Source organism: Epinephelus fuscoguttatus, linkage group LG9, assembly GCF_011397635.1.
Source record: "Epinephelus fuscoguttatus linkage group LG9, E.fuscoguttatus.final_Chr_v1".
NCBI lineage: Eukaryota > Metazoa > Chordata > Actinopteri > Perciformes > Serranidae > Epinephelus > Epinephelus fuscoguttatus.
In genome coordinates this window covers 40,262,129-40,286,197 of record NC_064760.1, presented here as the reverse complement: position 1 = coordinate 40,286,197, position 24,069 = coordinate 40,262,129, and the positions used below count along the sequence as shown (strand labels likewise).

Sequence of the window (24,069 nt, the reverse complement as noted above, 5' to 3'; positions counted from 1 at the left end):
TTTTGTTTTTCCTCAGAGATGTATACATCAGTGCTGTAAACAGGCACACGCAGATTGGAAAAAGAACGGAGAGATCAATGTCCGCTTTCATCTCTCCGTCGCCGCTGTCCTTCCTCCTCTGTTAGTTTCTCAGTCCTGCTGAGACAATGGGCTCCTCCCGGTAAGGCTATCCATCTACCTGCCCACACCCATCCTCCCCCCACCCCCCCAACCCCCCACCCGCCCCCCCGTGTTCGACTGTCTCCTAATCCCCAGAGTGGGTTGCCTCCAAAGCCCGGCAGTGCTCCAAGGAATTCCAGAAAGGGGGTCGTTCCTCATTTAGTGTGTAGTCAAGTGTGTTTTTATTTTCAAATTTTCGCTGGGTGAGGAGGGATGAGGGCAAAAATGGGTTGAAAACTTGATGCTTTTTCTTTATTTTTATAGCCTCGGACGTCGGGGAGTGATTGTGCAAAGTCACGCGGTCTCCGGTATGTCCACGCGAAAGGAGCTAGCAAACCCTTTTCCTCGCTGCAAGAAGCAGAGAAAAACACAAAGTCTGGTTAGCTGTGTGTGTGTGTCTGTGAGTGTGTGTGTGTGTGTGTGTGTGTGTGTGTGTGGGGAGTCAAGTTTGTCTGAGAGGGATGACAGAAAACAAAAAAGAAAGAAAAACAGCATTTAAATGGCCTCATTCACACAGAATTTGAGGGTTCACACATGCACAACAAGGGGGTAGGAAGTGTCACATCCCTCAGCTGGGCCGTTCCAATTCACCCTTGTGAAATGGCTCATGGATAATGTGTGTGTGACTATGTATGTGAAGTGGGGTAGGGTTGGAGGGGGGCTGTTATGGGAATAGTGACATTGGAGAGGAGGGGGTGAGCTGGTGAATATTGCATGGCCAATTTTTTTAGGACAACAACAAAAGAAGGAGGCTCAGCTTTAACAGGCGATGTCTCATTCATGCCCCCTCCTCTTCTCTGCCCCCCCCCTGCATCCATGTTGTCTGATGATGGTAATCACTGAGCTCTGGCTATCATCCCCCGTCTCTCTCCTCCCCTCTGCACCCCACCCTGACCCGACCCTAAGCCCAGGCCCAGGCCCAGGCCTGCACCTCTGGGACAAAAGCGTCTCTGTGTATCACTGGCTGACTTGATCAGATTAGGGAGCTTCAGCCTCTTGGCATCATCATTCTATCCCTTCCTCCACTCCCCTCCTTTCCCCTCTCCATCTCTCTGACTGTTGTTCCCGCTTTGCTATTATCCACCCCCCGTCACCACCCCCGCACTCATTAGCATAATGGCCACAGTGATCTACTTTGAGAGAGGAGTGAGTGGCGGTGTTCGTGGGAAACGCAGCGATATTGGGAGCCCTTCACTTGGAGTGCTGCATCATAAGCGCATAATAAGCACATCCATGGTAACTATTAGAAGCCGAACGGCACACAGCAAACACAATGTGCATCAAATTGAAGGCTGAAAAACGCGAGGGGAGAAAACACAGAAATGAGAATCATTTGAAACTTGTTTAATGGTTGTTGCTTGATGTTTGGTTGCAGGAGAAGTTTTTAACAGCATGTCTATTACTGGAATATCAAACAGTAATATTAAAGCCTGAATGGTTTGTGCTGCGTGTAAATCTCCTGTTTTGTTGGTGCTTAAGTATTTTAAGATTGGGTTTGCTTGCCATTTAGATAAATAAACCCTTGACAGTAATGTGTATATGTTTTCATAATTATGTCATTAGGGTTAGGGCATTTGACATGTTTCTCTTCTTATGCTGATATGTGGTATTGTACTTTGTCTTGCTTTATATTACTGCAACTAGGAATGTTCCAAAAAAGGTTTCTTGCCCCCAGTCCAGGTCTGAGTCATTCAATATTGAGTGCCCCAGACCTTTTAACTTATTAAAATCAATCCAGTGTACATGCTTGACAACTGAATAGCTCTGCAGTCAATTATGAAAAAATCCCTGCATCTAAGTTGTTCCTTTTTATATATAAAATAAAGTATAAAATGACAAAACCTGATCTTTTTGGCCTTGTCGCTGTCTCGAGGATATTTCTCTCCCTCTAAGAGAAAATTCTCCAGTGTTTGTTGCTTCGGTGTATTCTGTAGACTGTTTATTTTTCATCCGTACATCTTTTGCTGTGATTACATTAACAAATGACTCTTATTGCCGTCTCCAGCGCTGCCTGTCCTCCTCCGAGCAGAGCGGTGAAACATCATGACCATAGACAAGAGCAAAATGCAAGAGACTGTCACACTAAGCTGAAATTAAACATGCTGGCCTTACTTTTGGTAAACAACAAATAAAAAGTCTTACTCTGCATTTTGCTGTTGTTTATGGTGTGTGGTGTTTCAAGGCAAGAGAGTTGCATAGTTGATGATGGCTGTACCCATTGTGTTCATTCTGTTCTCATGCACTGTGCATACGTTTTGCCACAAGAAGTACTTCACCAAAATTCATACATATCCCTCACACCAAATTTTGGGCCCCATGGATAAGCAGTCTCTGTGGACCTCCCACCCTTCCTCTCTTGATCCATCTCTCTCTCACATTCTTTTTGATTTTTTTTTAATTGTTTGCCATCTTTCTGTTTCCTGTCTTTTTTCTTTTCTTTTTTGCAACTGTGATTTCCCTTTCTCTGGGAGAAACATGACAGTTGATGTTGGTGATCCAGCAGCACCAGTAGTCACTCACTCAGCTCTAGCAGCGTTTAGACAAATCCTAGCACAGGCACGGACTAGTTTGGATTTCTTCATCCATGGAGTTTCCATGTACTACATTTCCATGTAGTTACAGCTGCTGTGACAGGCAGTGAAACATCATTTAATTTTATAGTTATTGTTTACTAATGTATGTAAGACTTGCCACAATATGAACAGTGATTATATGAGTCTCAACATGTTTCTAGCTCCATCCTTTAGTACCGGATGTGTGTGCTAGGTACCCCAACAGAGAGGTGACCAAAAATATGTATGGTTAGGAACAGTTCTATTGGTACCATCCACAACTTTTCACAGTGGAAATGGAAAAAAATGCATCCTAATCTAAACTGAACTATACTGGACTGCTTGGTGGAAACAGGCTTTCTGAGAACATCCATAACGACAACTGTTATACTTGGTTGATTTTTGTATTTAACAGTTATAATCACTGATTCCTTATGTTCTATTTCCTCGAGACAGAGTGCACTATTAGATTACTGCTGTAATAACCTCAATCCTCACAACAATCAATATAATGTTATTATAACCTGCTTGGAATGTAGTTCATTTCATTGTCAAAATGTATTATTACTGTATTTTTTATACCATTAGTTTATTCAATATATTCTGTTAATTTTATGTTCATTTCGATGATACTTTCATGATTCTTATTCAGCAGCATCTACTACTACTACTACATATATATTTTTTTTTACAGTTTTAATCACTTGTTCTTTATTCTATATGTATCCTATACTTCTAAAATACATTATCACTGTAATTCTTCGTTGTTATCAATACAATCTAACAATAACCTGCATGGAAAGTTCACACAGTGAGTTACAAGACTGCCTTTTGTAAAGAGCAGTTCTAATGAGAGCAATTGGTAGCCTGCTCGACATAACTTTTTGATCCAGGATTAAACAAAAAATAAAAAGCATAGCAAATGAATAAAACATTAATTAAAGGGGGAAAAAAACATTTTTCCTGCTGTTCCTAACAGCACGCTGTGGTTTTAAATGATGGCGCTGGGGAAGCAGCGGTGCTCTGACAGTTTGATAATTCCAGCTAGCTGTGTCGGATGATGAGAGAGGGGGCCTCTTCAGGCGCTGCTTGACAAAATTATAATTAAGCATTATCACCAAATTGCAGTGATTGAGGATGTATCTCTTTGTGGCCTTTGAATGAGAGTTTAGAAACAGTAATTCCTTGGGAGAGGAATTTTCCTTCCTTTTTTTTGTCCTCCTCAAATATCTAAAACTGTTTTTTGATCTGCGGCTCACAACGCATTGACGTCTGAGAAGAGATGTTAAGCTCACTGCCTGCCGTTTTTCTTCTTCACTGATTGAAAACGGCCATTTTTTCATTGCGGGGCTTCGTGAGAGAGGGCCAGTGCCGCTTATATTCCTGCAGCCACTTTTCCATAATGAGACAGAACTTCCTTAATGCTAACATCTCCACCCACATCAAAGCAACCTTATAGATCATAATTGCTTTTGGCATGTTTAATTTGGAAAGGCCCACAGGCCAATCAGTGCTGGAGGTTTCTAAGTGTGTGTGTGTGTGTGTGTGTGTGTGTGTGTTTGGGTGTAGGAATGAATTGAAACGGTAGGTGAGGGCAGATAAGATCATCACAGTCGGGAGATAATGGAGATGCCTGAGAAAGAGGGAAGAGTTAGTTAAACACTCTGACAGGAGGGCTGGGAGAACAGGGGTCAGACCTGAAATGAATTTCACGCTTCCTTCCGCCAGCCAATCCAGGGAGAAAATTGAATTTGGAATCTTTTTCTTTTTCACCTAATTCGATCACCAGATCAGAGAGCGGGGCGGGCACTTAGGCCGGAGCAAAACACAATACTCACTTAAATAAGCTGGGTTATAAGGTGCTCTGGAGCTAGGCAGAAATGCTTCCAACTCTTTCCTCTCTAGGGAGCCCTGCTGGTGGCTGAGGTGATGGTTTTTGAGAAGGTGGTGGTGGTTTTGGTGGTGGTGGAGGTGACTGAGAGGCGTCTCTTTGCCAAAGGTGGAGAATGACTTATCGGCCGTTTGCTCAGGGCTTTCAAATACCTCTGTGTCCGGGACTGAGTCCATGCCGGGCACGTGGAGGTTGCTGCGGTAGTCTGGGCCCTGGCGCCCGTCAGAGGGCACGAAGCTGGGCATCCAGCAGCGATCGGAGTGGCCCAGGGCCTTACACTCCTCCGTGCAGTTAGAGAAAAGATCGGCGCCTGGAGAGGAGGGGGGAGAAGGAAAGAGAGGGGAGGGAGGGAGGAGAAAAACACAAGCGAGGTATTTAAGTCTTTACCATTTCTTGAACAAGCAAGACAATCAGGAAACATGATACCTGCGCGCACACACACACACACACACACACACACACACACACACAGAGCAGGATCTGACGTATTTCTGCAAGACTTTAACAATATGTATTTATGCAACCTGCTCTTTGATTCATCACATCAGGGCTTTCTGTTTCACCATAGTTAAGATCAAAGCCGCCTGCACAATGGATAGAGAAACCCCTCAGCTAACACACACAAACATATACACACACACAGAGACACACTTACAGTAAAAGGCTGTGGAAGAAAGCGACTCATGGGACTGCTGGTTCTACTTTGTAAAAGCATAAATCCTTGTAAAAAAAAAAAAAAAAAACCCAATATACAGTATCTGCTTAATTTTGAGGTACATGAACTTAACTTGAATATTTTCATTTGATGCTATTTAATACTTCGACATCACTACATTTCAGAGGGAACTACAGTGCTTTTTACTACACTGCATTTATCTCACAGCTACAGTTACTAATTACTGACTAACTTAAGCACAGAGAATGGGGAGTGACCATCAAAGCAATTAAATATAGCCAAAGCTGCGTCGTGGCCACTCCCGTTTAGTTGATTCAAACAATTGGCTCTATATGATAGCTGTTCTTTATCTGATTATTTTCAACTGATGCTACTTTAAACTTGTAGTGTACTCTATTCTACTACATTTATCTCACAGCTACTAATTACTGACTCACTGGCTTACTTAGAGGAGAATAGGGGGTGACAATTAAAACAATTAAATATAGCCAAAGTTGTGTTGTGGCCATTCCTCTTTAGTTACCTCAGATAATTAGCACTGTATGATACTTTTCTTAATTTGTTTATTTCATTTGATGCTACTTTCAACTTGTAATCCACTCTACGTACTACATTTATCTCACAGCTACAGTTACTAATTACTTATTTCCTTACGTACAGTAAGAGCATAAGAGAATGGGGAGTGACAGTTAAATATAGTCAAAGCTCTGTTGTGGCCATTTCTCTACAGGAAGCTCAGACAATTCGCACTATATGATAGACTCCACTAATACTTGTGCGTCAGCTCTATGCAGAGCCTGTGCTGTAGCCTACCCATGTTCCCACAGCTACAGTTACAACTTGCTTACTTTTATATGTATGAACAGAGGAGAATGGGGAGGGGTAATGAAAACAATAAAATATAGCTTAAGACATGTTTTGGCCATTGGTTGGGACTATAGATCCTTTTTTATTTGATTATTTCCATATTATTGCCACTTTAAACTTGTAATCCACTCGAGTACATTTATCTAACAGTTTCACTTTGCAGACTCACATGTTAAATACAAAACATGATCAGTTTATATTATTAGCAACCCTCTGTTTCACTCAGCAAAACCCCCGAAACACATTTATTGTTATGCAACACTGGTATTACAGCAGTGTGACAGTCATTTGGTATGCACCGTCTATTCTCACACGTCAGGCTGAGCTACAGCAGAGCTCTTTTTGCTCTTTTTTAGTTGTTTTAAACTTTTCAAAGCGATAAAAGCATAAATTTTACATGAGTAGCATTACATTTTAGTAAATGCATCGGAAGCAAAGGGGTTTAGAACGGCTTCACTGCTGGGGAAAAAAATCTTTCTCAACAAGTCATTTAGACTCATTCAGCATTCAAGACCTAATTTAATCCAAAGCAGGAGTCCTTCAGCCGGTGAGTGAGAGCCTCGACTTGTTTATGGAATGTTCGGGAAAGTGTCGAAACAGAACAGTGCAAAGCCTATTGCAACAGAATCAAGACAATTAATTAATTAGCATTAAAAACAGGCAGATTTGTTACACTTGTTTAAGAAACAGATATTTGTTGTTGAATAATGGACTACGTGACTAGTTAAGAAGAAGATCTGTTGCCTTGAAACTGTTGAAAAACCTTTTTTTCCTCCTCAAACTGTTTCAAGGCTCGACTGTTACAGACGTGCTCAAGCACACATTGTGAAGTCTTTGTTGAGGAAAGGGGCAGAGGAGTGTAAGGGCTTGTCATTCCTTTTTGTTTCTTGGTGAAATTTTTCAGTGCACTTTGCAAAAATATTTTTGGGTTTTTGAGAAGTGATTCAATTTCAAACAACTCAAAGAATCCCAGTTTGTGATGCTAATGAAGTCAACAACCAGAAATACTTTATCAACTTGGGACACGCACACACAGTCAAGTAAAGACGATTGTATTTATAGCACCCAAAATTGCAAAGCACAAATTTGCTTTGTATCTGGAGAGCGTGACACAATTAACCCTTAGACCCTCTGTTCAGATCAGGAAAAACTCCCCAAAAAACCCTTAAATGGGGAAAAAAGGAAGAAACTTCAGAGAGCAAGAGAGAGAGCAGGGACCAGGATTTACAGACCTACAGAAAAATGATTTCAATGAATACCATTAGTGGTACTTAGATCCTTCACTTGAGTTGAAGTATTAATACAACAATGTGAAAAATGTTACACATAGGAGTCCTGCATTACTTGCTGAAGTATTAAAATGTCCTCTGTGACTGTTATACTATTATATCATTACACTTTTATTACGCATGCATAAACATGAGAGCAGAATTGTGTTGTTTTACTTAATTGAGGTGAAGCTGTTTTCATTATGGATTAAACTGCTGATTGATCAACTCAGTGTTTTGTGAATTAACAAAACAGTGAGAAATGCTGTCTAACCGACAGTCTAAACCTCAATATTATTACTAATACATTGCAATTATTGCAATTATTTAAAGGCTAATCTTCACACTAGGAAACTGAAAAGCTTTTACATGAAAACAGTAACATTTTGAGTGCAAATCTGTAAAGTCACCAACAACTGAAGCTGTAAAATAACTGTAGTAAAGTTAAAAGTACATTTCCCTCTGAGATGTAGTAGAGTAAAACTAGAAATTGGTGTGCGAGGAAAATACGTGAGCAAAGTTCAAGTGCCTTAAAACTGTGTAAAAGTAAAGTACTTGATTGAATGTACTTAGTATGTACTTTAGTTGCAGAATTTAAACTCCCCCAAGGTTGCTGCTAAAATTCCAAGGAAAAAAAAAAAAGGCCCTGGAGCCAAGCAGCAAACAAAGCGCTGAATCCGTCTTCAGTGTTTGGGTCTCCAGACAGATAGCCCCTGGCTATGACCTCACACATATCTACAATCAGATACAAAGCATCACAGGTCACTGGCTGTTTGTGTGTGAGCTGCAGGCATTTACGCGCACCAACATGCATCTGTAAAAAAAAAAAAAAAGTTCCCGTGGAATGGGTGGGTGGAATTAATATGACAAAGTGAGAGCGTGTGTGTGTGTGTGTGTGTTTGAAGGGGTTGAGAGGTGGGTGCAGTCTTCAAAGCCCTTGCCAACACACTGCCCGTGCTCCCTTTAGCCCTGCCATTAGATTAACCAAACCACAAACTCAATAGTATTGGATTACCAAGCTCTGCCCCCGTCCCGGGCCCTCAGTCTCACCCCATTTACTAAACCTATTGTCCTCCATGAAAGGTTGGCTGCAGGTACGACCAAAAACTACTTTGACAGGCTTGCTTTCATGTGGAGTAATTATTTGTGAGGCTTTTTAATGGCTGGAATTCTCCATGAGAAAATCACCTTTTGTCAGAGAGCAAAGGGGAGCCGAGTTAACAGCAGCGCTGGCTGTTCAGCACAGCTATTTAGGCCGAGTGTAAGCCTTAAGCCAAATTGTGTTTTCATTGCCCCATATGTTTTTTGCAGTAGGGTCTAGATCCCGCGTTTGCATGTATTTTGAAACCTAAATCCGCTTGTTGTGTATATGTGTGTCTGAGTCGCTGTTTGGGGCTACAATCTGAACTGTCCAGCTAGGGCTATCTGCTACTAATCCCTCTGAATACAGACTGATTAGACAAAGGTCTGCTGCCGTCCCAGTAAGTAGAGTGTGTGTGTGTGTATGTGTGCACGTTTTGTTGTGTGTGTCTGTCGCGGTCAGCAAAGGGGGAATTTGCTTTGTTACAAAGCGGATTAATTTGGCTTGCCGTCACTAACAGCTTGGAAAAGTGCCCAGTCTCCTAACGAGAGGGTTTCTTATTAAATATTAACCAACATGCCATAAATACACCATCACATTACATTTTAATATGGCCTCTTACATGGGAGGAAAACGACTCACTGTACAGCTTGATGGGGGGGGGGGGGGACCAGAACGCACGCTGGGTGCTGACATACTGTATCAGTGCACCTGGACTAGCGGGGAGCACTGCATTGTGGGCAGCACAAAAAAAAAAAAAAAAAAAAAAAAAAAGTGGAAGGAGGACACAGAGCTCTGCTTCCATTACAAAATGGATGCTGAGTTAATTCTCAAAATGGGAACGGGAAATGTGGCATTTAGACTCTGTCAGAGAGATAAGACTCTCTCACTCACACACACACACACACACAGAGAGAGAGAGAGAGAGAGAGAGAAGGAAGAAAGGAAAGACAGAAGGAGAGGGCGAGTAATTTCAGCCACAAAGCCAGATTAAGACATCTTGATATTTCTTGACATTTTGGCAAAATTAGATGTTCCCCTGGCACATTAGACAGTCTCTATCAAATCAGGACGATAAAAACATTTCAGCTGTAAAATTGAACCCATCACCACACACACACACACACACATACACACACATACACACACATACACGCACATACACGCACACAGAGCCTGAGCCATGCTTAAAATGTGAATAAAGGTTGTGGGTAATGCCCTTATCTCTCCACTACGTGGTCCTCCAACAATTTTCTCAGAGCAAACAGTCGGCGTGAGTTATGAGGCTTCGCCCGGCAGCAGAGTACAGTATCTGCCCTCCACTTCAACGCCGGATGAAACAGAAGTGTGTCAACATGTCTCGCACTAAGCCAAAAACAAGCAGAGAGACTGGCGAGGAGACCGAGGGAGGGGAGTGTAATGCCATCCAGAAGCGCGCTGACCCTCGTTACTTTGAGCGCCTCATCTCATCTTAGCATTCTGCACGGCGCTCGCGCAGGGCAAACGCAAAGTCTCGATAATAACCTTCATTTGGTAATTGGTATGCAGAGGTCTGAAAAATGAATTACTGATCAGCGAGCTGTTACCACGGTGATAACATGAACCACAGGCCTAAGGAGGAATTCATCATGGCAGCGGGGAGAGATGGGAGTGGAGTGGGGGTGGATGGTGGAGGGGTTGGGGATGGGGGTTGGGGTGGGGGGGGGGATAGAAAAGTGGATAAGCGCCTTGACTCAATCTTCTCCAAGTGCGTGACATTGGCTATACTGATAATATGTACTTTACACATGTAGCACGACAGAAAATGGGGTCTTTGAGGGGACTCCCCGGGCCGCAGAAGTGGTCCTGGAGGGTCCAGCAGTAAATGAGGAGCACTTTAATTCCACAAGAAAACGTGCCCATCACAGCATGTATAGAGTGACCTTTAGCTCAGAATGCAGTCTCAGAATTGTCAACTTGTTACACTCTGTTTCCATCTTTAGTCTTACACTGCCTCCACTCTGACTGATCTCCTTGCCGGAGGGGGATTCAGTTTTCCCTAACTAATCACTAGACACTAGGGCTGAGTGTTGGTACTCGATACCTTTAAACTGAGAAAAGCTAGGCCAAAGCAATCCAGTACCAAGAAGTATTGATACTTCTCCAGTCAAGCGACACTTGCATACAATCTGAAAAATCACTATTTGTATGGTTTTGCTTGCAGCCAGTCACTCCAAGTGTTCTTCAGTTTGAGGCGACATACGCTTGGCCCACTCACACATCTGCTTCATCCCTACAGTCCGTGATGTAGTGAAGTTGAACGCAGTGTATTTTACAGAGTTGGCAGTTCGGCATGTTGAGGTGCTACCAAAGTGTTTGAAAGTATGGTTATACCAATCGCCCATAGTGTCATTTTATGCAACTGGTTGCTTCCATGCACATAATGGGTATCGGATGAAGCACGAAACAAGGTATCAAATAAAGTACTCTACTGGTGCCTGTATCACTTTAAGGGTACTGGTATTGTGATTTTTTTTAACAATACCCAGCCCTACTAGCGATCAACGTATCCACCTAAATCTAACGTCATATGAAATCCACACTGGAGCCCATACTGGTTTTGCTGGGATTTTCAGAGTGGAGCAAGGAAAAACAAAAATGACGATGTCGAGCAATATTAAGAAGACATGTCAGTTTAGAGCAGCCTCGATAGCAGTGCCTATCTTGTCTAAAGTGTCACCATTGTTGTTATTACTCCTTATTGGTTTGCTTGACAACAGCTTGACAACGCCATTGGTCCTACCCATGGCACTGATTTATTCATTTAATGTTTATTTGAATGAGAATAAGTATGTACCATAAAACGATGCCACACACTACAGCATTTATGGCGTAAGATAAATTGCAATACCCGTCCCCCGATTGGCTAATCATTAACTGGCTACCCTTGAAGTTCTAACTGAATTGCTGCATTGTAAACCAAGAAACCACTGTTTAATGTCACAATGCCTGATGAATCAGTTGGATTCAAAGGTATAGACCCAGTGGGGCGTCGGTGGCTTAGTGGTAGAGCAGGCGCCCCATGTACAAGGCTGTTGCCGCAGCGGCCCGGGTTCAACTCCAGCCTGTGGCCCTTTGCTGCATGTCACTCCCTCTCTCTCTCTCTCCCTTCACGCTTACATGTCCTATCAAAAAAAAAGGCTAAAAATGCCCCAAAAAATATCTTAAAAAAAAAAAAGGTATGGACCCAGGCAACTCTCAGAGAACACTAACCCAACAACAAAAATACTTCAGTTGAAAGTGCCAGAACAGTGTTTAAGCAGACCTCGAGTTAAGATTTGTTTTTACTTATTAAACAAACCTTCAAGGTCAAGAAGTTTCACACTCAAAAGTCAACCCAAAAGGGCTTCTAGCACTGAATATGATAAATAAGGATCCCATTATTTAGAACTGAATTTAGCCAGTTTTTCAATAATCAGATAATGAACCTGTGACAGTTTTTAGAACTGATTCATCATTGAAGTCATTCAGTTAAATTAGCTGGCTGCAGTCTCTGCTCGGTGAAGATCTGTACAGTACTTGAGAATAATTTTGAGCCACTTTAATTGAGTATTTCAATCTAGTTGTACTTTTGTTCTCTAGTTGTACCACTCCCACTACAGTAAGTATTGTACTTTTTACTTAAATACTCTTATTTGACAGTTTTTTGTCATTAGTTACACTGAACACGGAGATTTTACATACTGTTTTAAACATATGATGGTTCTGTAAAGCATGATACATTGTTAAACCGTTAATTCAAATATGTTCCACTTTGACCTGCTACAGCATTAAAGTGATTAGGGAGGCACGATAATCTTGGTAAGTCATCGGCATTATAAAACATATATATGATACATATAAAATGATATATTGGAATCGGTCAACAGGCTTTTTCTTATTTTGCACAATAAACATTACATACATTATAAAGCATTCTAATTCATGTCTCCATCTGCTGGTGGGCCATCACGATCATCAAGAGTATGCATGCATAATATGATGTTTATTCCACTACAGCAGAGACTTGACAATCACTTAAAATTATGTATGTTTGCTTATATGTTATGCTCATCACATGATATATTTGTCAGTGATAATTCAATATACTGTACATGTGGTGTAATCACTGCACAGTAACCTCTCGCTGCTTGTAAATGACCTATCATGTGTTTCCTCTCACAAAATAATTAATTATTTTCTTACATATGGTACATGTAGGCACATCTATAAAAAGACATACACATGCATAAAAGTGCTATACATGACATGGAACATATGTTCAAAGTTAAGATTCTGTAAAAATATGTGCACTGCACATAAGAGTGAAATATCTTAAAAAAGGAAAATATATGCATGTGAGGGTACAATACATATATGCAATACTTTCTTTTATATTGTATTCAAACATACATGCATTTCCATCTATATCCATATATTCTCTATAATATTAAATGAGTGTGTCAGCGAAAATACATGGAGGTAAAAATCAAGGTCTGTAAGGAGAGCAGTGACACAATAATGATATATAGACGTGAAAGAACAATTAACATATGTGAGAGGCCCTGAATTAATCATGGCCTGCGCAGCCACTAATAGTTCTGACCAGCGAGTGACAATGCAGGAATTTTACATATAGTGGAGTAATTTTTTTAAACAATATGATATTTCTATTTTACTTAAGTAAAGGATCTGAGTTTTTCCACCGCTGCCATTCATTAAAGAATCCCTCTGGGTCTTTTGACTGTTGATCAGACAGAATCAGCACCTTGTGAGACACATTTGTCATCACTATGGACATTTCATAGACTAAACAGTTGTATTATTAAGTACTCAGGAAAATAAAATTAAAAAATCAGCTCTTCTAGAATGTTTTCTTATTGTTTTCTACAGTTGAACAGCATACAACGTTAGGTTTTCCAGCAACTTGGAAGATTTGACACTTTCTAAGGTAGCGCATTATGAATGTTTTACAGCAATATGTTAATATCAGCAGTAGCAGGTGTGATAGAAATAATAGCAGCAGTTAGTACGTAAAATGCTAAATTTATGTATTTCTCACGTCTTTCACCGCACTAAAACATGCATCCTCGATGAAATTATAGGGCCATCACATCATCACTGCCATAAATCCGCACACATCTGCACACTGCGGTGTGTAATGGCATATAATGTGCAGTATTTGTTCATTTGAATCCTGCTTTTGACCTTTAATGCAAATCCTCCGCGCTCTCTCCTCCACACACTGAAATGCCTTGAAAATAATCTCAGCACTGATCTGGCCAATATGGAGTTTGTTCCTCGTATTGGATTCCGACTGATCGGAATGGTTCTGAATTTAACAAGCAAATAAGACATATTTTGTAAAATATATAATATATTTGTATTTCATCCTGTTCCTGTGTCCTTTACAGGTGATTTCTGGACTCTTTGTGACTCTTTAAGTGTGTCCTTGATGAGGAAAAACGGAGCGGTTTTGATCAGGGAACAACAGAGCACACAGCCTGAAGCAGCAGAAAATGTTGGCACGACAACGCAGCCGGCAGCAGGAAAAGAAAGAACACAAATCACTATGTCAACAATCTCGTAGTGGTGGTTGTCAAAAAAAAACAGTGCTACGGTTAAAAAAAGAAGAAGAAAAAAAAAAGACAAGACAAGTGATGGGGCAAGGAGGGTAAACAGCCCCATTCTCCTCTGTAAGGCCTGTTTCCAGCATGTTCAACAACACATGAGCATTTATGTCAGTGTGTAATGTGCATGCTTTAATTCATGTAGTTCAACAAATTTAGCCCAACATTAAAAACCAATATGCTCCTATGAATCTGATTACATGGACAAAAACGTCTCCATGGAAAAGAAAAGAAAGCTGAGATTGAATTCCTCCCCCCTGACGTCCGCTGTCAAAGTCAAGAGACGAGGCTAACACGCCATTGTGATGGATGACATGGACACGTGTTTATTTAACATTAGCATTTATTAAACACTGATGCGCTTCGAGTCTACCCTCGCTGCTGACAAACTGAATTAGCACGCAGCGAGTAAAGCTTGTGCTCTTTTTTTTTTCAGCATTGTGGGAGCTGAATTGCGGGACACTAAGCCACGCTATCAATTATCCTAATCAAACAAAGACTTAATGCACGGCAAATAATCTGTTTAAAGGCACTAAAGCGGCTGATAACTCTCCAACAAAGTAACTGTATCCTATTTGCCACACCAAGGGTACTCAAAGTCAGCTGAAAAGTGCCACTGCATCACAACTGGACATACAGCACAGCGTACACTGGTACATGAGAGAGAACTGTGTGTGTGAACAAGCAGGCTGACGATGAAATGCTAACACACTGGAAATAGGACATAAAGCAGCTGGCTGGCTCAGGCCTGCCCGAGTGGGAATAAAAATGTCCCACAGCGGTGAAAAAGACAAAAAAAATATCAACTCAATACTTTTGTGAAATGTGTCCATAGCACCAAACTTCAAAACCCGTGTGAACGTTGGCGCTGAATGTGTGGTTAGATTTGTACTTCTGTCATCAGCATTATTGAAATCAATGATTTCAGCTATGTCTGATCAGATTCATACGCTTGTTAAAATATTCTTTGGTCCGACACTCCCTGACTTAAATATAAAATCATCCACAGCGGTGACAAAGAAAAACTGATGCACTTGTGCTGAACTTTAAGGCTTTTTTTTGGTAGCGATGGAGATGTGACAAATGTCTGGTCAGATTAAGAATCTTGTTTCAAGGATTGATTTCCAACCTGGCAAACTGGCAACCGTCCTGGAGCCTGAGACCCCCAGGGGCCACAACAGCTTCTGTGGCACTGAGCATGTGGTCATTTGATGAACTGATAAATATAACCTGAAATGAAACATGGATTTAAGGCAACTCCAGCATTATTAGCTAATATCAGCACTGTGTCAAAGTCTTTCTATCATGCTCACATGGTGGGTATTTACTCAAATAAATACTGCTGCTTTGTTAATACACTGTGTTATGTAATGCATTTTTGTCGTACCTAATTTCGCTTTTGTGGATGTGTTGGATTTTGTCATCCTGCAAGGGTGTACGTTTTGTTTCAACATTTCGGGGGGGTCACACATATGAAAAGGAGAATTTTCCGCCAGAAAATTTTAAGCATCAAACAATTATTTTCCTGCCTTATGTTTAATTTTTATGCATCAGTTTGTGTCTTTTCTGCATTCATTTATGGTTTATATGTCTGAAATTTTGTCAAAACAAAGTCTGCTACTTTAATGTTTTCATATGTGGGGACAAATGAACGTGTTCTAAATATAGAGAATCTACACCTGTGTCATCCTGTTTGTGCTGGACGCTGCTATTTGGCCCTGTCTTGAAGAGGGTTTCATCTCACTCTGACTACCTAGTTAAATAAAGGTTATTTATGGTGAGTATTCTTGAATAAATCTATATTCAATCCAATTGTAACCAAACTAAGGTGCAGAATATGACTTAATACGGGCCCACAGGGCATCTTAACATTGGAAACCTTTGCTTCTTTTGTCAATAGAGAATAAAGTGAATTCTCTACAGCTTTTTCCACACAAAATCAGGGTGTCTACATGTATCAGACACTTTAATTTGATGCTTTTTAAGACCTTTTCAAGAGAATTTAAACACATTTAAGGCTGCTTTTCAGACAAGTCAGATTATTCTTATTCAAGCACTGCAAGTCAGCGCAAGAGGTAGGATTTATGTTAGAAAACGATTATTAGATTGAGTTGGGTTAATCTACGTTTTCCCAACAGGTAAGTGCAAGTATAAAGTAAAAAGATGAGTATGAAGTTCAGGGTTAGGTTTAAAGATTTGTACCATCAGAAATATGAACTTTTATACTGAAGAGCTTGACTCATTTTGACAAAAAGAAATGAAAAAATAGATAAATGAAATTAGATAAAAAATGTTTGTGGCTATGAAGACCTCAGAAATTCACATATTGTGACTGAATTCAAGACTTTTTATGGACCCGCAGATGCCCTGACAATGCTGAAATAGGACAACTGCATCCACACACAGCAGCCGGCTGAGGTGCCACAGTGCTGAAAAAGACTTAACAGATGTTGGAACCTCGAAACTAGTGCTGACCAAAATGCATCCATTACACAGAGAATCAAAATGTTGGTGTCAGACATCTGCTCGGAGTCATGGTTCTGTTTAGTTTTCTTTTATCAGATTGATTGTCTTTAGGCAAAGCTCTTGTACAGCTGCTTATGTCTGGACAACATCTAACATTCGACTACTTTGGCTTATTTTGTTAAATGATAAAAAGGATTTATATTCCTGGGAGTAAGGCATCAAAAAGTGTCCCTTCGGTATAGATACAAAAACTCAGGTACACATTTCAAATGCTACTCAGCCCTACTTTTATAACACAGTGTGACTATTCATGACAGAATATGAACTCTGGCTGGCAGCGTTCACACGAAATGGTAATGCACTCAAAATAGGACAACTCCATCCACACAAAGCAGCTGGCTGCCTCAGTCCTGATTAGGAGTGAAAATCTTCCACGCTGGTGAAAAAGCAAAACCTGAAGCAGTTGTGAAGGTCTAACTCAGGGCTGTTTAGAGCTCAGACAGGGTTCAGCTCCTTGTCTTTCTGTTTACTGGGGTCTGTCTGACCCATCCAGGCCTACTGGAGTGACAGTGGAAGTGGCAGGCAAGCTCCATTTGGCACGGCGAGGAGGGCCCCCGCTGCGGCCGACCAGACACGATGACAGGCTCCGTCCACAGAGAGCCCGCACCGAAGAAAGCTCACCACTGAATGAAGACATAAAACCGGCATTCACAACTCAGTGGGGCCCTATTGTATGAGCACAGATAGGAAGGGAAGATTAAAAACGAAGAGAGGTGGTCAGGGAAGAAAAAAGAAGTGCAGTCAGAGAGTAGCTGCATGAATGAACGCGTTAATTAATTTAATGAACGGATGAATCGTCTGTTTTGTTTGCCGCGGCCGCAACCTATTTGGTCCGCTTCCCAGCACTCCAGAGCGAGCGCGGCCTCATTAAAAAGCCTGTCACGTCTCGTCGAGTGGTCTCCAGCACCAAGTGACCGAGCTCACAGGGAGCTGGCTCCTCATTAACACCGCCACATATTTACAAACAACAGTGCCGGGGCTCGCTTCCTGCCCGACAACATTAAATCATCATGTGTCAGGAAAGACATATTAAGAGACGTGCTCCCATTGAGGGCGAGCACTTGGAGGCAGCTCACAGGGACCGGATCTGATTCTGTTTTGAGCTATCCTAAGCTTTTTCTTTTTCTTTTCTTTTTTTTTTTTTTTTTTAGGTATAACAGGAAATCACAAGCCACAGTGTCACCAGAGAGAATGTCTCAGAGTACAACACCATCAGCATTAAAGCTGATTGCCGGACACAGTGCTGACTCTGGCCGTGTGCGATGCTAGCTCTAATTAAAATGAGCTTTCATTTTTTTCACCCAACACAACTGAGCAAGAAGATTTCCAGCACTGGAGAGACAGGCAGCAATCTGCTGCTGGACCCACACGGCATAGTAACCACATGCTAATCAGCAAAGCCTACTCCAGTTCTATAGGAGCCAGAGAGCCATCGATTGGCCCTTTGAACATGCAGCTTCAATCAAGTCAACCCGTAGCGAAGAAAAGAGGCAGGTCACTGTAGCAGTTCTTACCAGAGGAATGGCCTCGGTTGGTGGCGTCGTGGTCGCTGTCTCCCTGCTCGCTGTCGCCGTGGCCGCTGTCTTTAGAGCTGACCATGTCCGCCTCCTGGAATGCCGAACTAAAACCAAAGAGGACATGAAATCAACTTTTGATGTTTTCAGCTGACAGCGGTTTTTCCATCTCATCATCATCTAGAGCATCATCACAGTAATGAGAGATATTAATGAATGAAGTCATATAAGAGGTTTATGTGAGCAGCAGAGAGGCTGCGGCGAGAGTCTCGGTCCATATTTACCTGTTGACACGTCTCGGCCTGTCAACCAGGTAGCTGAGCTCAGCTCGCTGGTGTTTGGTCTGAAAGAAAAGGGGGGCAATTTTGAGTGTTTTGCTTGAGCAACTTGTGTAACATGATTAGCACAGAAAAAACACCACTTTCTAACCAGAAATGATGCAAACCCACACAGTTGATGTCAGTTATGAAATGAACCTGAGCTGTGATCAACACACATCACTCATATCTGGCGAGGAGTGTGTGTTTGAGGTGTGCTTTCTCTTCACACACACTCACAGATGCACCCACAGCAACCAGCAGCCTCTGAGCCACCATACACACTTCTCTTATTCTGATTTTTTAGATTTTCAAAGACTTGACATAAACATGCAGTCATTGCTGTTTCAGGGCCGACCTCCCTGAGGACTGCTGAAGGCAACATGTCAGCAACCGCTACTCTAATCATTGTGCTTGCTTTGATGCCTTTTCCTGAAATAAGTCAGAGGATGTTGCGGCATACTGTGTGTATTAGCACTCAATAACAGCCATTTGTAGACCTGGCATGCCACTGAACTGAGGAGGGGAAAATTAGGAGATGGAAATGGCTCCTGTATGAAACATTTTGTGTGTCATATATTCAGATAGTATCAAACAGGCAGGCTTCATGTGTCTAAATGGGGGGTCCAGGAATCAGGTGTTAGACATGCTGAGGGTCTTTGAATAAAAGGGGGGGGTGTTTATGCTGTAGGTATGAGAGGGACTCTTACCTCGTTTGATAAAATGCTGCCGTTTGATATGATGTCAGGCTGCTGGTCTGTGTACCCTGTCACTATGGCCCCGCACGGGTTGTGATCGGTGTCTGTGCTCCTAGACGGACTACACGGCTTTAGGAACATGAGGTCGGTTTTGGCAGACTCTGGAGTCAGACATACCTGGTAGCAATAGTTCTGGTTTTGATGGTGAGAGCCGAAGCTCCCTGACTCCTCCACGGGGACTTGAGCTGTACCGGCCCCACTGACGTTGCCAGCGCTTTGCACCAGCATGATATCCGACTTGCTGAGCTTTTTCTTACGGGCACGGCCCTGCCGTGAGCAGCAGGAGCTGCAGCCCAGGCAGCACTCACTGGTCAGGCAGGTGTAAATGTTAAGCTTTTTGTCCTTCTGGCAGCGCACGGCCAGCACGATCATGACCAGGAGGAAGATGAATGAGACAGAACCCAGGGCGATGATGAGGATGAGGGTGAGGTCCAAGGTGCCGTCTTTGGCCTTGGCTGTGCCTCCCCGCTCCCCACCGCCACGGCCTTCAGCCACGCTGTCCACCAGCATCACCAGCACGCTGGCACTGGAGGACAGCGGCGGCTGGCCGTGGTCTCTCACCTCAATCAGCAGGTCATACAGCTGGTGGGGGTCTCGCTTGGCCGACACCCGCCTCGCCGTCCGAAGTTCGCCCGTCCTCCAGTCCATCCTAAACATGCCGTTCTCGTTCCCCCTCTGGATACTGTAGGACAGCCGGGCGTTCTCACCATCATCAGCATCCATAGCAACGATGCGGGTCACCAGGTAGCCCGGCTCAGCTGATCGGGGCAGGGGCTCCTTGGCTGTGCCGTTCTTCCCCAAGGGAGCCAGCACCAGGGGGGCATTATCATTCTGATCCACAATTATGACTTTGACTGTGGCGTTGGAGGAGAGCTCCGGGGTGCCCGCGTCTTTGGCCTGGACCATGAATGTGAAATCCTTCAGCTGCTCATAATCAAAGGACCTGAGTGCATACAGATAGCCTGTCTCCTCATTGATGGACACATAGGTTTTGACTGACATGCCCTGGATGTCACACTCTAATATGGAGTAACTGATGAGCGCGTTCTGCCCGATGTCCGGGTCCAGAGCCGTCACAGCGTGTATGTACGCCCCTGGCACGTTATTCTCTGTCACATACACATCATATATGGGCTGCGTGAATGTGGGCGCGTTGTCGTTCTCATCTGACACCTGGACTCGGATTGACTTACTGGCAGCCAACGAGGGCGTCCCTTTATCCCGCGCGACCACAGTGACGGAGTAGGAGTCCGCCTGCTCCCGGTTCAACGGCCCGTCGGTCACTATGGTGAAATAATTCCTAAAGGACGATTTTAATTTGAAGGGGACATCTCCGAGGATTTCCACGTGTATCTGTCCGTTCTCCTCTGCGTCCCGGTCCGTCACACTCAGCAGCGCGATAACGGTGCCGGGAGCCGCCTTTTCGCTCACTGACTCGGTGACGGTGCTGAAGGTGATCTCCGGTGCGTTGTCGTTCACGTCGGTGACTTTGACCAGCACTTTGCAGTGCGCAGGCACGGCGTTTGGCCCCAGATCCTTGGCCTGAACGAAGATTTGATACAGGCTGCTCTCCTCGAAATCCACCTCTCCGCGCACCTCGATGCGCCCGGTGCGCGGGTCTATGCTGAACAGGTCCTTTACGCGGTTGGATATGTGGTTACTGAAGGAATAAACTATCTCCCCGTTTAGCCCCTCATCCATGTCGGTGGCGTTTAGTTGTATGACCAGCGTGCCCACCGGTGCGTTCTCTGAGAGGCTCACCGTGTACACAGGCTGGTCAAACACCGGCACGTTGTCATTAGAGTCCAGCACTTTGACCACCAGCAGCGCGGTGCCAGTCCGGGGAGGCTGACCGCCGTCCACCGCGGTCAGCACGTACCTGTGCGCCGCCTGCTGCTCCCGGTCCAGCGGCTTTTCCAGGACCAACTCCGCGAACTTGTTTCCGTCCGATTGGGTCTGCACATCCAGGTAAAAGTAGTTGTTAGTGGTGATATCGTACGTGCGTAAAGCGTTAGAGCCCACGTCCGGGTCGAACGCGCTCTCCAGAGGGAAACGGGTGCCCGGAGTGGCGCTTTCTGAGATCTCCACTGTGATGTCTGTCTCCGGAAAGCTGGGTGGGTTGTCGTTAATGTCCACCACTTCGATTTCGACCCGAAACAGCTCCAGTGGGTTCTCCAAGAACACCTCCATGTTGAGCTGGCAGCTGGCGCTCTGCTTGCAGATATGCTCCCGGTCGATTTTTTCGTTAACGAATAGGACGCCGTTCTCCAGGTTCACCTCAAGGTACGGTGTCCGAGAGCTGGGCACCACCTGGAAGCGGCGGGAGGCCAGTTTGGTAAGGTCCAGTCCCAGGTCCTCGGCGATATTCCCCACCAAGGTGCCATGGTCCGCCTCCTCCGGCACAGAGTAGCGTATCTGAGAGAGCACTCCATCCGTCATGCACAGGACAATCAAAAGCACAATCATCGCCGGAAAAACAAGTGCACTTGGGTAGAAAATATTATAAACCTTATTATCCTCTGTTAATGGACAAAATGTCCATTTCCATCACCCATATCAGTCGGAAGACAAAAGTCTCCAAAATGCGTAAAAGTCTCCAAAAATGCGTGAGGCGTCCGGAAAAATCTGCCCCATTAAAAGAGAGGCATTTTGATATTTTTAAAGGACTTTTTCTGACTGCAGAAGCTCTTTTCTATTCTATCTCCGTTGTCTTGTGTTTCAGACGTGTCCCGGAGAACCTACAGCGCACATTCCAATGAAGCGCAGTGCTGCTGGTGTGATGAAACCAGCCTGGAAAGGAGTTGGGGAAAACAGAAATCAGTATCCATATAAAAAAAAGAGATTCGTTTTCTCTTCTGTGATGCTCCCTAATCAGAAAATAAATGTCAGACTTGTCCTCCTGTTTTCTGGCTCTGTGTCTCCTCTTGGCACCCTGCTCCCTCACTGCGGTCCCCTCCACTCCACTCTCTACTGACGCTGTTCACTCAACTATTTGCTTTTTTTCCCCTGCATCGCGCCTCCCCCTCTCAGCCCCCGCGGCTGTAAGTCACGCTGAGAGCTCTCTCCTGATTGGATAGCGGGCTTGCCTGTCAACGTCTGCCCGGCCCACGTCTCCCTCACCGCTTCTCTATGTCGCTCTACCTCCCTCTGGGTTTCAACTGGCTTTAGAATACCTGATGCAAAAGAAAAAAGGGGACAGAGAGCGACATTTATGACTTTAACCCATAAGCTGCCAAACCCTAAATCACACTCTTCACCTGTCCGTCATGTAAAGCGCATCATCCACAGAGCCATCGAGTGACGAGAGTGAGTGGAGGACTTGTTGACTTGGTGGCAGGGCCTGTGTGAGCCTCAGGACAGGCTGGGCGAACCGGGTTAATGCATGCAAATGTTGTGATATGTATGCAGGGAATCATTCGCCATTCATGCGCTGTTCTTAAGGCTGTGCGCTATAATTACACCCAGTAGTTGTAACGTTATTAACTCTCCTCCAGCCACACAGCAGCGGGACAGAGAGGCAGGGAGAGCGGCACATACGCGGACCTCATACGACCCCTAGCGGTGTAAGCATAAACCAGAATCTGATTCATATCAGGGATCATATATATACATATAGTGGGTAAAGTGACTGTTACTGTGTGTGGGGACAAGTCAGTGATGGAGAGACTAGAGAGAGTTAGAGGGAAGGAAGATCGCTGGATGTTTTTTTTTTAAACAAACTCTGGCTTATAAATCTGCCTTATTCCTCTGTGCCATACAGCTCCTCTTCAGATCTCATGTTTTTTCCACTCATCTCACTCATCCCTTCCTCCACCTATAAACAGTGCTCAATGTTTATGTCAACTAGTGTCTCTATTGCATTTTTACATCTGACTGAGAAAGTATAAAATGGATTTTACCATCTCTGCTTGTTTTAACCATGTGCACACATGTGGTTAAAACAAGCAGAGAGAGCATCTATACACATGGGTCGAGCCACAAAGGATTAGTCACATATAGTCAGAGAGCTCTGGGAACTAAATGCAGCACTGATGGTGGTGTTATAAATGGCAGAGAATTTTAAATAATAGACTTATCGAGAATAAAAGAGCACTAAGCTTGAAAAAAGAAATATGCATATATCTGTATGCAGGGGCATCATAGTGGGGGTGATTACCCAGGGGCCCAATGTGAGGGGGGGGGGGGCAACAAAAAGTCTGAAATGAAAAGTTTGGTTTTGTTAGCAATGTTTAATTTCTAAGTAATTAGCTCAATAACTAAACTAAAATTGGCTGAATGAATTGAAATGGTCGAAAGACTGAGTTTTGTCTAAAAATAGTGTTAGCTCTTTGAGGCCCCTCTCACCCCTTAAAGGTGCAAAATGGTTTAGTCCACCCCTACACTCACATTTGTCTTTAAACGCAGCGAGAGCAGAGCGCCTGCTTATACCACTGGAGCACCAACATAGACTGCCGTGTTTTTCCCAGAGAAAAGGAAATCAAGGTTCCAAGAAAGATAAGAAAGAAAGGAAACTATTTAAAAAAAGGAAATAAAAATCAAAAGGTGCATGAGAGACATGGATCAAGAGAGGAAGGGCAGGGGGGCCACAGAGACTGCTTATGCATAGGCCCCAGAATTTGGTGCTGCGCCACTGCCCTGTTCATATGAGTATCATACATGTAGATTAGGTGAGAGGGGGCACATATGTCCCCCCGCTATAAACATGAACGTTTCAGATGACTTTAATTTTGACTGAAAGACATTTACACTATAACCTGATGCAGAAAATGCACAAATGAGTGCATACAAATTCATCAGAATGCAGGAAATTAA

At 43.5% G+C, this 24,069-nt stretch overlaps 1 protein-coding gene across 3 annotated transcripts; it reads right to left on the bottom strand.

Annotated features, from left to right (window-relative positions):
* Positions 1-232: 232 nt before the first annotated feature.
* Positions 233-22,230, bottom strand: pcdh10b (protocadherin 10b). 3 transcript variants are annotated; one of them, XM_049585636.1, is made up of 5 exons: positions 19,210-22,230; positions 18,467-18,525; positions 18,183-18,289; positions 4,550-4,912; positions 233-507 (listed from the first exon to the last, which is right to left on the bottom strand). In XM_049585636.1, the coding sequence occupies exons 1-5, from the start codon at positions 21,721-21,723 to the stop codon at positions 488-490; spliced, it is 3,063 nt and encodes a 1,020-aa protein (XP_049441593.1). In that variant the 5' UTR covers positions 21,724-22,230; the 3' UTR covers positions 233-487. The 3 variants fall into 3 exon arrangements, with proteins under 3 accessions (XP_049441593.1, XP_049441595.1, XP_049441594.1); XM_049585638.1 differs by having other exon boundaries at positions 4,755-4,912; XM_049585637.1 differs by having other exon boundaries at positions 19,375-22,230.
* Positions 22,231-24,069: the final 1,839 nt, after the last annotated feature.